Genomic DNA, 16,606 nt, shown 5'->3' on the forward strand with positions numbered 1-16,606 from the left:
TGGACGGTGGCTGAAAAAATATTTGTAAAAATCCACGCCTCGCAGCTGTGGATGGTGGCTGCAAAAAAAATTATAAAAATCCACGCCTCACAGCTGTGGATGGTGGCTGAAAAATTAATTGTAAAAATCCTCGCCTCACAGCTGTGGATGGTGGCTAAAAAAATATTTGCAAAAATCCACGCCTAACAGCTGTGGATGGTGGATAAAAAAATATTTCTAATCCACATTTTTATCGGCAAGTTAAAATTTCCAAAAAGCGTTTCCTTTCACATCGGCTTAGGGCGTATCTCTGTCGGCAAAGTCGACTGATACTTTTTTACTTGTTTTAGTTAGAATATGCTTTTGTCTTGTTGTGGACCTTTAACCTGAGATAAGAGTTTCGGCAACTATTCCTAATTAGTACTAGTGACACATTTAAACGTGAAATCTAGATGAGACATCTGCTTACAAACAATAAATAAGTGTGTCCGTACACATGTATGTTTTTCGCTTATTAAACTTTAACCTTCCGCTATGAGACGTGATTCCTGCATCTTCTACAGCTTAGATTAATAATTTGTATAAAAGCTCTTCGTTTTCAAACCAAAACTTAGTATAGTTTTGAAACGGTAACGAAAAATTATTTCAGAAAAAGCGAAAGAAAAGAATTTTTGAAGTGTGCAAACAGAAAATGAAAATATTTTGCCAGCTAATTTTGGTGGTTGTCATCTTGGGAGTGGTGGCGGTGGTGACCTGCAGCAGCAAGGATGTTGATGACACTGCCATCAATCAAAAACGGTACAACATATTAATGGACTCCTTGAATGGCGAATTTAGACCCTGCAGCCAGTTTTATCGCCACGTCTGTTCCAAATGGTCAGCCAATCAACGTAAAAAGTTTCCATCGGTATTGGCACTGCTGGAAGCTGAAACCATTGAGGAAATAAGGAAATTTTTAGAAATACTGCCTTGGAGGACATGCCACATTTTGGAAAAATGGCTAAGAATTTCTATGAATCCTGCATGAATGATGAGCGTAAATTTGATTATCTGAAATTTATGCATTGGTTGGAGCAGGCGGAAAATATGAAATGGGCCCTGCTAACACCCACGGATAATAAGGATGTTGTCTTCGATTGGACCTCAACCATGGCCATTTTTCGTAAATATGGTCTCAATGATATGTTTGTGGAGCAATGGAGTTCATCTAAGGATACGTTTAGGTACGTTACATCGTATCAAATGAGATCCTATAAGAAGGATATTCCTCTGCCTACCGGTGCCATGGATTTTTTGGAATTATGGTCATTCATTCAGGAGTTTGAACAAAAGTTAAAGATCATTAAAGTTTCAAAGGCAGAAGAAAAAGAAACATACAAATTCCACAAACTACCATATGACTGGTTGAAAAAATATCTAACAGCTGCAGCCGAAACCAAACAATTGGATGCCAATATGGAATTGACCATCGATAATGCCGCCGGCATGAAAGATTTGAATACAGTGCTAAAGCAATATGACGCGACATTCCTTTGTCGTTATTTGGAAGTACGTTTTCTACTCTACTTGGAGAAGTTCAAATCACGTAGACTGGCTAATAAATGTATGTCCATGGTCACTTCCTATATGACCATGGCCTCGGAAGGCATCTATGTGAACCTGCATCCCGAATTATTACAAGAACTTTCCCAAATACAACAAATGTTTGAAAATATTGTCAAAAATATCAACAAAACTTTACAAATGGACACGCAGAACATCATACCCCAAGAATATTTTGCCAAACTTGAGACCATGCAACTGCAGGTGGGTGATACCTACTCAAAAAATACCAATGAACGTTTGGAAGGCCACTATAAAGATTTGAACCTGCAGCCGAATGATTATTATGGTAATATTTTGCAAATATTGAAGCTTCTCAATAAACCACAACTCGATGATAGTGATAGGGAACTATTATATAAATCCCCAACCCTAACTGTACCCAAGTGGGAAGTTATTCCCAGATATGTAGCCCAGACAAATGTATTGACTATACCATTTGGTCTACTGAGGGAACCCTTTTATAATGCGGCATATGTAGATATTTTCAAGCAAAGTTCCTTGGCCAGCTTAATGGCAAAACGTATTTTGGATCCTTTATTGCAGATGACTGCCAACAGCAACAAAGATATTGCCACTTTACCTGATATAATAGCTGTACATTCTTCATATGAGGTATTTTTCGCATATCTAGATGCCAAGGACATTGAACGTTATCAAAAGATGTTTAAAATGACGTCTGTAGAGAAGGTAAAACAATTATTCTTCATCAATGAAATGTATTATCGTTGTGAAGACGAGGATTCCCCAGCAGAATATGGCAATACTATGCTCATGTCGTACTTTAACGAAGCCTTTGAATGTAAATTTAAACTATTATTGCAACAAGTTTTATAAAACAATTTTGTTTTAAGAAATATTTCAAACTAAATAAATAAAAATAATAAAAAATCTTTTGGGGATTTTACTAAAAACCCCCAAAATTCGATGCCTTTTATATATTTTTTCAGCCACCATCCACGGCTCTAAGGCGTGGATTTTTAAATATTTTTCAGCCACCATCCACAGCTCTAAGGCGTGGATTTTTAAATATTTTTCAGCCACCATCCACATCTCTAAGGCGTGGATTTTTAAATATTTTTCAGCCACCATCCACAGCTCTAAGGCGTGGATTTTTAAATATTTTTCAGCCACCATCCACAGCTCTAAGGCGAGGATTTTTAAATATTTTTCAGCCACCATCCACAACTCTATGGCGTGGAGTTTTAAATATTTTTCAGCCACCATCCACAGCTCTAAGGCGTGGATTTTTAAATATTTTTCAGCCACCATCCACAGCTCTAAGGCGTGGATTTTTAAATATTTTTCAGCCACCATCCACAGCTCTAAGGCGTGGATTTTTAAATATTTTTCAGCCACCATCCACAACTCTATGGCGTGGAGTTTTAAATATTTTTCAGCCACCATCCACAGCTCTAAGGCGTGGATTTTTAAATATTTTTCAGCCACCATCCACAGCTCTAAGGCGTGGATTTTTAAATATTTTTCAGCCACCATCCACAGCTCTAAGGCGTGGATTTTTACAATTAATTTTTCAGCCACCATCCACAGCTCTAAGGCGTGGATTTTTAAATATTTTTCAGCCACCATCCACAGCTCTAAGGCGTGGATTTTTACAATTAATTTTTCAGCCACCATCCACAGCTCTAAGGCGTGGATTTTTACAATTAATTTTTCAGCCACCATCCACAGCTCTAAGGCGTGGATTTTTACAATTAATTTTTCAGCCACCATCCACAGCTCTAAGGCGTGGATTTTTACAATTAATTTTTCAGCCACCATCCACAGCTCTAAGGCGTGGATTTTTACAATTAATTTTTCAGCCACCATCCACAGCTCTAAGGCGTGGATTTTTACAATTAATTTTTCAGCCACCATCCACAGCTCTAAGGCGTGGATTTTTACAATTAATTTTTCAGCCACCATCCACAGCTCTAAGGCGTGGATTTTTACAATTAATTTTTCAGCCACCATCCACAGCTCTAAGGCGTGGATTTTTACAATTAATTTTTCAGCCACCATCCACAGCTCTAAGGCGTGGATTTTTACAATTAATTTTTCAGCCACCATCCACAGCTCTAAGGCGTGGATTTTTACAATTAATTTTTCAGCCACCATCCACAGCTCTAAGGCGTGGATTTTTACAATTAATTTTTCAGCCACCATCCACAGCTCTAAGGCGTGGATTTTTACAATTAATTTTTCAGCCACCATCCACAGCTCTAAGGCGTGGATTTTTACAATTAATTTTTCAGCCACCATCCACAGCTCTAAGGCGTGGATTTTTACAATTAATTTTTCAGCCACCATCCACAGCTCTAAGGCGTGGATTTTTACAATTAATTTTTCAGCCACCATCCACAGCTCTAAGGCGTGGATTTTTACAATTAATTTTTCAGCCACCATCCACAGCTCTAAGGCGTGGATTTTTACAATTAATTTTTCAGCCACCATCCACAGCTCTAAGGCGTGGATTTTTACAATTAATTTTTCAGCCACCATCCACAGCTCTAAGGCGTGGATTTTTACAATTAATTTTTCAGCCACCATCCACAGCTCTAAGGCGTGGATTTTTACAATTAATTTTTCAGCCACCATCCACAGCTCTAAGGCGTGGATTTTTACAATTAATTTTTCAGCCACCATCCACAGCTCTAAGGCGTGGATTTTTACAATTAATTTTTCAGCCACCATCCACAGCTCTAAGGCGTGGATTTTTACAATTAATTTTTCAGCCACCATCCACAGCTCTAAGGCGTGGATTTTTACAATTAATTTTTCAGCCACCATCCACAGCTCTAAGGCGTGGATTTTTACAATTAATTTTTCAGCCACCATCCACAGCTCTAAGGCGTGGATTTTTACAATTAATTTTTCAGCCACCATCCACAGCTCTAAGGCGTGGATTTTTACAATTAATTTTTCAGCCACCATCCACAGCTCTAAGGCGTGGATTTTTACAATTAATTTTTCAGCCACCATCCACAGCTCTAAGGCGTGGATTTTTACAATTAATTTTTCAGCCACCATCCACAGCTCTAAGGCGTGGATTTTTACAATTAATTTTTCAGCCACCATCCACAGCTCTAAGGCGTGGATTTTTACAATTAATTTTTCAGCCACCATCCACAGCTCTAAGGCGTGGATTTTTACAATTAATTTTTCAGCCACCATCCACAGCTCTAAGGCGTGGATTTTTACAATTAATTTTTCAGCCACCATCCACAGCTCTAAGGCGTGGATTTTTACAATTAATTTTTCAGCCACCATCCACAGCTCTAAGGCGTGGATTTTTACAATTAATTTTTCAGCCACCATCCACAGCTCTAAGGCGTGGATTTTTACAATTAATTTTTCAGCCACCATCCACAGCTCTAAGGCGTGGATTTTTACAATTAATTTTTCAGCCACCATCCACAGCTCTAAGGCGTGGATTTTTACAATTAATTTTTCAGCCACCATCCACAGCTCTAAGGCGTGGATTTTTACAATTAATTTTTCAGCCACCATCCACAGCTCTAAGGCGTGGATTTTTACAATTAATTTTTCAGCCACCATCCACAGCTCTAAGGCGTGGATTTTTACAATTAATTTTTCAGCCACCATCCACAGCTCTAAGGCGTGGATTTTTACAATTAATTTTTCAGCCACCATCCACAGCTCTAAGGCGTGGATTTTTACAATTAATTTTTCAGCCACCATCCACAGCTCTAAGGCGTGGATTTTTACAATTAATTTTTCAGCCACCATCCACAGCTCTAAGGCGTGGATTTTTACAATTAATTTTTCAGCCACCATCCACAGCTCTTAGGCGTGGATTTTTACAATTAATTTTTCAGCCACCATCCACAGCTCTAAGGCGTGGATTTTTACAATTAATTTTTCAGCCACCATCCACAGCTCTTAGGCGTGGATTTTTACAATTAATTTTTCAGCCACCATCCACAGCTCTAAGGCGTGGATTTTTACAATTAATTGTTCAGCCACCATCCACAGCTCTTAGGCGTGGATTTTTACAATTAATTTTTCAGCCACCATCCACAGCTCTAAGGCGTGGATTTTTACAATTAATTTTTCAGCCACCATCCACAGCTCTAAGGCGTGGATTTTTACAATTAATTTTTCAGCCACCATCCACAGCTCTTAGGCGTGGATTTTTACAATTAATTTTTCAGCCACCATCCACAGCTCTAAGGCGTGGATTTTTACAATTAATTTTTCAGCCACCATCCACAGCTCTTAGGCGTGGATTTTTACAATTAATTTTTCAGCCACCATCCACAGCTCTAAGGCGTGGATTTTTACAATTAATTTTTCAGCCACCATCCACAGCTCTAAGGCGTGGATTTTTACAATTAATTTTTCTGCCACCATCCACAGCTCTAAGGCGTGGATTTTTACAATTAATTTTTCAGCCACCATCCACAGCTCTAAGGCGTGGATTTTTACAATTAATTTTTCAGCCACCATCCACAGCTCTAAGGCGTGGATTTTTACAATTAATTTTTCAGCCACCATCCACAGCTCTAAGGCGTGGATTTTTACAATTAATTTTTCAGCCACCATCCACAGCTCTAAGGCGTGGATTTTTACAATTAATTTTTCAGCCACCATCCACAGCTCTAAGGCGTGGATTTTTAAATATTTTTCAGCCACCATCCACAGCTCTAAGGCGTGGATTTTTACAATTAATTTTTCAGCCACCATCCACAGCTCTAAGGCGTGGATTTTTAAATATTTTTCAGCCACCATCCACAGCTCTAAGGCGTGGATTTTTACAATTAATTTTTCAGCCACCATCCACAGCTCTAAGGCGTGGATTTTTAAATATTTTTCAGCCACCATCCACAGCTCTAAGGCGTGGATTTTTACAATTAATTTTTCAGCCACCATCCACAGCTCTAAGGCGTGGATTTTTAAATATTTTTCAGCCACCATCCACAGCTCTAAGGCGTGGATTTTTACAATTAATTTTTCAGCCACCATCCACAGCTCTAAGGCGTGGATTTTTAAATATTTTTCAGCCACCATCCACAGCTCTAAGGCGTGGATTTTTAAATATTTTTCAGCCACCATCCACAGCTCTAAGGCGTGGATTTTTAAATATTTTTCAGCCACCATCCACAGCTCTAAGGCGTGGATTTTTAAATATTTTTCAGCCACCATCCACAGCTCTAAGGCGTGGATTTTTAAATATTTTTCAGCCACCATCCACAGCTCTAAGGCGTGGATTTTTAAATATTTTTCAGCCACCATCCACAGCTCTAAGGCGTGGATTTTTAAATATTTTTCAGCCACCATCCACAGCTCTAAGGCGTGGATTTTTAAATATTTTTCAGCCACCATCCACAGCTCTAAGGCGTGGATTTTTAAATATTTTTCAGCCACCATCCACAGCTCTAAGGCGTGGATTTTTAAATATTTTTCAGCCACCATCCACAGCTCTAAGGCGTGGATTTTTAAATATTTTTCAGCCACCATCCACAGCTCTAAGGCGTGGATTTTTAAATATTTTTCAGCCACCATCCACAGCTCTAAGGCGTGGATTTTTAAATATTTTTCAGCCACCATCCACAGCTCTAAGGCGTGGATTTTTAAATATTTTTCAGCCACCATCCACAGCTCTAAGGCGTGGATTTTTAAATATTTTTCAGCCACCATCCACAGCTCTAAGGCGTGGTTTTTTAAATATTTTTCAGCCACCATCCACAGCTCTAAGGCGTGGATTTTTAAATATTTTTCAGCCACCATCCACAGCTCTAAGGCGTGGATTTTTAAATATTTTTCAGCCACCATCCACAGCTCTAAGGCGTGGATTTTTAAATATTTTTCAGCCACCATCCACAGCTCTAAGGCGTGGATTTTTAAATATTTTTCAGCCACCATCCACAGCTCTAAGGCGTGGATTTTTAAATATTTTTCAGCCACCATCCACAGCTCTAAGGCGTGGATTTTTAAATATTTTTCAGCCACCATCCACAGCTCTAAGGCGTGGATTTTTAAATATTTTTCAGCCACCATCCACAGCTCTAAGGCGTGGATTTTTAAATATTTTTCAGCCACCATCCACAGCTCTAAGGCGTGGATTTTTAAATATTTTTCAGCCACCATCCACAGCTCTAAGGCGTGGATTTTTAAATATTTTTCAGCCACCATCCACAGCTCTAAGGCGTGGATTTTTAAATATTTTTCAGCCACCATCCACAGCTCTAAGGCGTGGATTTTTAAATATTTTTCAGCCACCATCCACAGCTCTAAGGCGTGGATTTTTAAATATTTTTCAGCCACCATCCACAGCTCTAAGGCGTGGATTTTTAAATATTTTTCAGCCACCATCCACAGCTCTAAGGCGTGGATTTTTAAATATTTTTCAGCCACCATCCACAGCTCTAAGGCGTGGATTTTTAAATATTTTTCAGCCACCATCCACAGCTCTAAGGCGTGGATTTTTAAATATTTTTCAGCCACCATCCACAGCTCTAAGGCGTGGATTTTTAAATATTTTTCAGCCACCATCCACAGCTCTAAGGCGTGGATTTTTAAATATTTTTCAGCCACCATCCACAGCTCTAAGGCGTGGATTTTTAAATATTTTTCAGCCACCATCCACAGCTCTAAGGCGTGGATTTTTAAATATTTTTCAGCCACCATCCACAGCTCTAAGGCGTGGATTTTTAAATATTTTTCAGCCACCATCCACAGCTCTAAGGCGTGGATTTTTAAATATTTTTCAGCCACCATCCACAGCTCTAAGGCGTGGATTTTTAAATATTTTTCAGCCACCATCCACAGCTCTAAGGCGTGGATTTTTAAATATTTTTCAGCCACCATCCACAGCTCTAAGGCGTGGATTTTTAAATATTTTTCAGCCACCATCCACAGCTCTAAGGCGTGGATTTTTAAATATTTTTCAGCCACCATCCACAGCTCTAAGGCGTGGATTTTTAAATATTTTTCAGCCACCATCCACAGCTCTAAGGCGTGGATTTTTAAATATTTTTCAGCCACCATCCACAGCTCTAAGGCGTGGATTTTTAAATATTTTTCAGCCACCATCCACAGCTCTAAGGCGTGGATTTTTAAATATTTTTCAGCCACCATCCACAGCTCTAAGGCGTGGATTTTTAAATATTTTTCAGCCACCATCCACAGCTCTAAGGCGTGGATTTTTAAATATTTTTCAGCCACCATCCACAGCTCTAATGCGTGGATTTTTAAATATTTTTCAGCCACCATCCACAGCTCTAAGGCGTGGATTTTTAAATATTTTTCAGCCACCATCCACAGCTCTAAGGCGTGGATTTTTAAATATTTTTCAGCCACCATCCACAGCTCTAAGGCGTGGATTTTTAAATATTTTTCAGCCACCATCCACAGCTCTAAGGCGTGGATTTTTAAATATTTTTCAGCCACCATCCACAGCTCTAAGGCGTGGATTTTTAAATATTTTTCAGCCACCATCCACAGCTCTAAGGCGTGGATTTTTAAATATTTTTCAGCCACCATCCACAGCTCTAAGGCGTGGATTTTTAAATATTTTTCAGCCACCATCCACAGCTCTAAGGCGTGGATTTTTAAATATTTTTCAGCCACCATCCACAGCTCTAAGGCGTGGATTTTTAAATATTTTTCAGCCACCATCCACAGCTCTAAGGCGTGGATTTTTAAATATTTTTCAGCCACCATCCACAGCTCTAAGGCGTGGATTTTTAAATATTTTTCAGCCACCATCCACAGCTCTAAGGCGTGGATTTTTAAATATTTTTCAGCCACCATCCACAGCTCTAAGGCGTGGATTTTTAAATATTTTTCAGCCACCATCCACAGCTCTAAGGCGTGGATTTTTAAATATTTTTCAGCCACCATCCACAGCTCTAAGGCGTGGATTTTTAAATATTTTCAGCCACCATCCACAGCTCTAAGGCGTGGATTTTTAAATATTTTTCAGCCACCATCCACAGCTCTAAGGCGTGGATTTTTAAATATTTTTCAGCCACCATCCACAGCTCTAAGGCGTGGATTTTTAAATATTTTTCAGCCACCATCCACAGCTCTAAGGCGTGGATTTTTAAATATTTTTCAGCCACCATCCACAGCTCTAAGGCGTGGATTTTTAAATATTTTTCAGCCACCATCCACAGCTCTAAGGCGTGGATTTTTAAATATTTTTCAGCCACCATCCACAGCTCTAAGGCGTGGATTTTTAAATATTTTTCAGCCACCATCCACAGCTCTAAGGCGTGGATTTTTAAATATTTTTCAGCCACCATCCACAGCTCTAAGGCGTGGATTTTTAAATATTTTTCAGCCACACGATAATATTTTTGATTGACGGCATTGTGATCGAAAACCTTGTGGCAGCACACCAAACCGAAAATGGCTGCCAGCAATAGTAGCTGGACAAGTGTTATCATCTTTCTTGGGATAATTTACCGTTTTCACTGGGCTTCGTAACGTATTCTTTAACGTTCAGATCTAAACTAATATTTCCTCTGATTTATATTCGGCATTTATAGGGAAATTTGAATATTTTACTCATCACTTCGTAGTTGGCAAACATATTATCACAAAAGGAAAGGTTAAAGTTTAACAGATTAAGTAGACCAACCGTTAGCACAGCCAGAGGAGCATAGGCACAGAAATTGTTATCACCACCACTACTGCATGATGTGAGAATTAAAAATTAATTTGACAAATTGTTGGTATTACTACCCAAAAATAATATTCCCCTGTTTGGTTGGCATTCAAAATCAAAATAAAATTCTTAACTTTTTGTTTTAAATACATAGTTCATGTTTAATATTTCTATAGCGGTATATCGCTTATGCGAAATTGCACATAGGTTAACAAAAACAACTAAATATATATTTTTTATAAATAGATTATTCTTCTTGTATTAAATAAATAGGTCATTCACATTTGAATTGAGAATTTATTTTCGTAAAAGCTGTTATCTCTCAAGTTCAAGTTCAGAAAAAAATAATTCGGTTTGAAATATTTTGCAGATTTTTAATGTTTAAAACAAATACTTTATTTGTGTGTTCACTACGGAAATGTTTAATTAATTTGTAGATATGTTGCATAAGATGCACGTTCTTCCGTATTAACATCTTTTAAAAGTTAGTGAAAATCAACACATATGCATTAAGGGTGTCCTAAATATCTATGGTGGATTTCTAAAGTTATTATTCGTTCCTTTCTATAGAACAATCAACGGATCAACGGGTACAATTTGTGTTGCAGTGATATCTTCGTTGCTTTACATGGGCCACCGTAGCGAATGTGTAATGTTTGTACATGCAATGGAAACATTATTTATTATACGCACCCCTGTCAGTCGGTATATTTTATTTTCTTCTCTTTTTTTATACCCTTCACCATAATATGAGGGTATAATTAAATTTGTCATTCAGTTTGTTACACATCGAAATATTTATCGGAGACCCTATAAAATATGCATATTCTTGATCAGGGCAAAATTCTAAGTCGATATAACCATGTCCATCTGTCCGTCCGTCCATCCGATGTTGAAATCAAGATACAGCTCGCAAATTTTTAAGATAGAGCTTTGTAATTTGGTATAGTAGTTTATATTACTCCTAGGATGTTTGGTATTGCAAATGGTCAATATCGGTCCACGTTTTGATATAGCCCCTATAGAAAGGTACCACCCGATTTTCGTTATTTTGAAAGTTTTAGCTTCATTATAACACCGAAATGACTGAAATTTGGTACTCAGTCTTCGTTGGGGGTATAACATTTTGCCCCAGAATTTTGTCGGTATAGGTCCCGATGTTCGGTATTTTGAACGTTGTGGCCACAATAATCCGCCGAAATGTCTAAAATTTGGTATTTAGTCTTCATTTGGAGTATACATTTTTCTCCCAGAAATTTTTTCGATATAGGCCTTCGTATAGCCACCATAGAACGGTACCTCCCGACGTTCGGTATTTTGAAGGTTGTGGCCATAATAATGGCTAAAATTTGGTATTTATTCTTCGTTGGGGGTATACCCTCTTCCCTCAGAAGTTTTTCGATATAGGTCCACGCCTTCGTACAGCCCCCATAGAACGGTATTTTTCGGTATTTTGAAGGTTGTGGCCTCAATATTCCTCGGTATTTTGAACGTTGTGGCCACAATAATCCGCCGAAATGTCTAAAATTTGGTATTTAGTCTTTATTTGGAGTAAACATTTTTCTCCCAGAAAATGTTCAATATAGCTCCACGCCTTCGTATAGCCCCCATAGAACGGTATCTCCCGATTATCGGTATTTTGAAGGTTATGGCCGGGTGACGTATGGGATGAAAGATACCAAGGAACGGTCCTGACCGGCTTTAACATGGCAAAGTCCAGGATTTATCTTGGTCCCTCTTTCGTCTCAAGTGGACACTGACCTCCCCGTGGTGTCACCTGGGGTAGCTGCCTTTAACACCCGTCAAAGGTAGTGAGCTAAAATGTGCCGCGCGTTCACCCATAAGAACGTTAAAAACTTGGGTTTGGGCGCAGGGTTAGTAACCCTCCCCTAGAAAAAAAGCAGCCTACTAGACTTGTGCCAAAAGAACTATATGTAACTATCTAGTTCACTTCGCAGTTCCAATGTCCCACATAGTAGGTAGGTTGAACCTACTATGAAAAAAAAAAAAACAAAAGAAAAAAAAACAAATTCCTCTAAAGTTGACGACCCCCGCAAACGTTTTAAGGACCTGATCTGCGAATCTGCACCTGGAATGTTCTCACTCTTTATAGAGAAAGTGCAGTTTACGCATTGGCAGATGTACTTGAAAAGTACAAGGCCGACAATACTGCCCTATAGGAAATACGATGGAATGGAAAAGGCGTCACAACAACACCTAACGGTGACGCACTGTATTATAGCTGCCATGACACAAAGCATGAGTTTGATTGCGGATTTGTAGTTGGTCGGAGGTTAAAACACCTGGTCTCCAGCTTCACACCAGTGAATGAAAAACTTGCTACAATTCGAATAAATGCACAATTCGTTGGCCCAACAGTCGGAAAATTCAGCCTCCACATGAAACATCTGACAATGGTATGAGGCTGATAGACTTCGCAGCGGCAAACAACATGGTAGTTAGCAGCACCAGATTTAAGCATCACGATATTCATAAGGGCAACTGGCTGTCTCCATATCAAAGAACAAGAAATCAAATTGTTGTGATAGATGGAAGACACTCATCGAGCGTGTTGGATGTGCGCTCGTTTCAAGGAGCAAACATAGACTCGGTCCACTACCAAGTTGCAGGAAAGGTAAGCACCCGGTTAAACGTTGCAAACAAAGTACGAACAGACACAACACGAAAGTTGGACATCGGTAATCTGCAATCAGCCACAGCATATTCCACTCAACTGGCACAATTGCTTAATCAAAGCACTCCTCGTTCCGATAACATATCAGGACAATAGCAAAACATTTCCCACTCCATGCAAACAGCCGCACAATCCATACTTGGACACCAAGGACCTCAACCAAGGAATCCATGGTATGACCAGGAGTGTCGTGCTGCTACCAAAGAGAAAAAGGCGGCATATAGGGCTACTTTACAATCCGTAGCAACGCGTAGCTCACGAGAAAGGTATCGGGAGAAAAGGAGAGAGGAGAAACGTCTTTTCCGCTGGAAAAAGAAAGAGATGGAAAAGCGGGAGTGTGAACAAATCGAGATGTACAGGAGCCAGAATGAAGTCCGAAAATTCTACCAAAGAGTGAAGCATCAAACTGATGGCTTTGGTACAGGCACCTCCTCCTGTACAGACCAGCAAGGTAATTTGGTAACTGATACAGATAGTGTGCTCAGGGTGAGGAAAGAGCATTTTTCAAACCTGTTGGTATCAGATCCAATCCCAGAAGATGGTATTGAATGTATACCGCCCAGCCAAGATGAGGTAAAGACAGCAATAAAGACAGCCCCGTCCACAAGAAGGGAGATAAGACTGTATGCTCTAACTATAGGGGCATAAGTCTACTCCCTATTGCCTACAAGATCGTGTCAGGGATATTGTGCGAACAACTAAAGCATATGGTCAACGAAATAATTGGGCCATAACAATGCAGCTTTAGACCTGTCAAGTCCACCATTGACCAGATATTTACCCTGCGGCAAACCTTGGAGAAGACCCAAGAGATACAGATCGACACCTACCACCTTTTTGTCGATTAGAAAGCAGACTTCCAGGCCATGTCTGAATTGGTATCCCCGCAAAGCTCCTTCGGCTTTGTAAAATGACCTTAACTGACACGAGATCCTCAGTTAAAATAGGAAAGAACCTCTCCGAAGAATTTTGTACCAAAAGAGGTTTCAGGCAAGGAGACAACCTCTCGTGTAATCTCTTCAACATCCTGCTGGAAAAGGTTATACGAGTGGTAAACGTCAAAAGAAGTGGCACAATCTACACCAATTGTCACTTGTTACTTGCTTATGCTGATGATATAAACATCACGGGACGATCAGTAAAAGAAGTAACTGATACCTTTATTAAGGTCGAAGGAGAATCTGCTAAAGTGGGTCTGGCGGTAAACGGCGGGAAGACTATGTTGATGGTGTCGACGCGCAATGCGTCCATAGAGATCGGGCCAACTGTTGACGTTGATTCTTACAATATTGAGGTAGTAAAAGACTTCGTCTACTTCGGCACCGCCGTAAACACAACAAACGACATCAGTTTAAAATTAAAAGAAGAATTGTATTGGCTAACAGATGCTACTCTGGCTCAAGTAAGCAGTTTAAAAACAAAGCCACATCTCGTCAAACAAAAATAACGCTTTACAAAACACTGATACTACCCGTGCTGATGTATAGATCGACGTTTTCATATAGCCCGAAATTGCTGAAATTTGGTATTCATAAACGAAAGGAGACTAATCGTTCTATTTTGCCTCAATACAACTAGTGGTGGAGGGTATAACAAGTTCGGCCCCGCCTGAACTTAACGCCGTTCTTACTTTTTTGTCTTTGTGGCCCTTGTTAGGACGGTACAATTTTTTTGGGGGTAAAAGTCCATTCCTCTTGGTAAATTGGACCAAAATTAAAAAAAAAAAACTTAGAAGACTTTATAAGTATCGAGTTTACTTATTTTCTTTGTGTACGAGGGGGAGGGTATATCTCCGGCACAGCTGACTGATACTTTCTAACTTATTTTAATAATATGTAGCGAAAAACCCCGATTGGTCATTATAAAATACAGAAAATAAAACTTTCGTATTCAGTAATGGCGGCGTATATATGTATGTATGTTCTTTAAATCTGGTATGCTACCATGTATATCAACATATGTATGTATGACCGAACAGCTAAAATATATCGCAATCGTATAAAGAAATTCCTTGGAAAATTGTGTCCAGATGTAGTGGAGTAGGATATCACATGGTTGGCCCTGTCCGACTATAGCCTTTGCTTACTTGTTTTTTTATTTAAATATTTTTTTATACCCTCAGCCTTTAGGCTATGAAGGGTATATACACTTTCATACGGGCAAAATGTGCCTCATCCAAATAATGGTTTTAGACCCCAAGTATGTTTGGACGAAATGTGTTTCAGACAATTTGGAGTCGATTGAGCAATGTCCGTCCGTCTGTCTGTCTGTCTGGCTGGCTGGAGCGCACGATAACTCTCGAAGGGATGAAACGATTCGGTTCAAATTTTGGCTTTCGTAATATTTTGTCCAAACTTAGTTTAAGTTCGAAGATGAGCTATATCGGTCCACTCCTTCCGGTACCTCCCCCACAAAAGTTCGAAAATGTTCGGAAAATTTGTACGCACGATAACTCTTGAAGGGTGTAACCGATTTGGGCCATACTTTGCCCATCGTGGAGCGTGTACCAGACTTAGATCGGGTTTTAATATGGACTCAATCGGTCCACTCCATCGGGTACCTCCCACACAAAATTTTGGAAAAGTTCAGTTTAGGAACATCTCTCGAATCGCTTTGATTTTTGCTTTAGCAACTTGTATTCACTGCCCTCCATACGACGGTATAAGTTTCATCAGGGGCAAGTCCATACTTCCTGAGAAAATAGCGTGAAAGTTGGTTGGAGGGCAAAATAACTCTCGAACAGGTCTGCCGATTCGGTCCAAAGTTTGGACTTAGTAATATTTTGTCCAAACATAGTTTAAGTTCGAAGATAAGCCATATCGGTCCAGTCCTTCAGGTACCTCCCCCACAAAAGTTCAAAAATGTTCGGAAAAATTGTGCGTACGATAACTCTTGAAGAGAGTGGCCGAATTGGTCCATACTTTACACATCATAATATATCTACCAGATATAGATCAGGTTCAAATATGGACTATATTTGTCCACTCCATCCGGTACCTCCCACTCAAAATTTCGGATACATGTTCACTTTAAGACCTGCTTTCGAATCACTTTGATTTTTGTTGAAGCAACTTGCATTGCTGCCTCAATTACGATGGTAAAAGTTGTTTCAGGGGCAAGTTCATACTTCTTGAGCAAACATCCCTGAAGTTCTAAAAAACCCCTATGGTACCATATGTAGTGGCTGGAGATCCATTCTTTTTAGTATCTCCTACGCAAAACTTTTGATATTAAATCCTAATCAACATTTTTGTCAGTTCAAACGTCCAAATTTTTTAAAACTCCCTAAATACATGCGTTTTTTGGAAAAAAATTGTTTCAATATACACAGGCTGAGGGTATATCTCTGTCGGCAAAGCCGACTGATACTTTTTTACTTGTTTTTTGTTAAACTTTAACCTTCTAATACGAGATTGGCTTAAAGCAGATGTAGCATCAAATGCTGTAGATTGGGGCAAATTTAGAACAGCAAAGCAAATACATGATAAGAAATTCACATAAAAGCTCCTAGTTTTTAATCGAAATATTAGTTTAGTTGTGAGCGGTGAAGAAAATAAATCCGAAAACAAAAAAATATTTGTGAAGTGTGTGATAAAATGAAGATATTTTGCCAGCAATTTTTGATGGTGGCCATTCTTGGAGTGATGGTTAGCTGCAGCACGGATTTCGAAGCCTATAATAGAAAACACTACAAC

General features: G+C 39.2%; 1 protein-coding gene across 1 annotated transcript; it reads left to right on the top strand.

Moving 5' to 3' along the window:
- Window positions 1–975: 975 nt before the first annotated feature.
- On the top strand, window positions 976–2,418 carry LOC141398433 (uncharacterized). Its single transcript, XM_073975718.1, has one exon. The coding sequence runs from the start codon at window positions 976–978 to the stop codon at window positions 2,416–2,418; it is 1,443 nt and encodes a 480-aa protein (XP_073831819.1).
- Window positions 2,419–16,606: the final 14,188 nt, after the last annotated feature.

The sequence above is a fragment of the Musca autumnalis genome, unplaced genomic scaffold, assembly GCF_047663935.1.
Source record: "Musca autumnalis isolate F117 unplaced genomic scaffold, ASM4766393v1 scaffold_3, whole genome shotgun sequence".
Lineage (NCBI taxonomy): Eukaryota > Metazoa > Arthropoda > Insecta > Diptera > Muscidae > Musca > Musca autumnalis.

Bases quoted from the DNA above. Each gene is read 5' to 3' on its own strand.
- LOC141398433 (XM_073975718.1), top strand. From the start codon at position 976: ATGGCTAAGAATTTCTATGAATCCTGCATGAATGATGAGCGTAAATTT.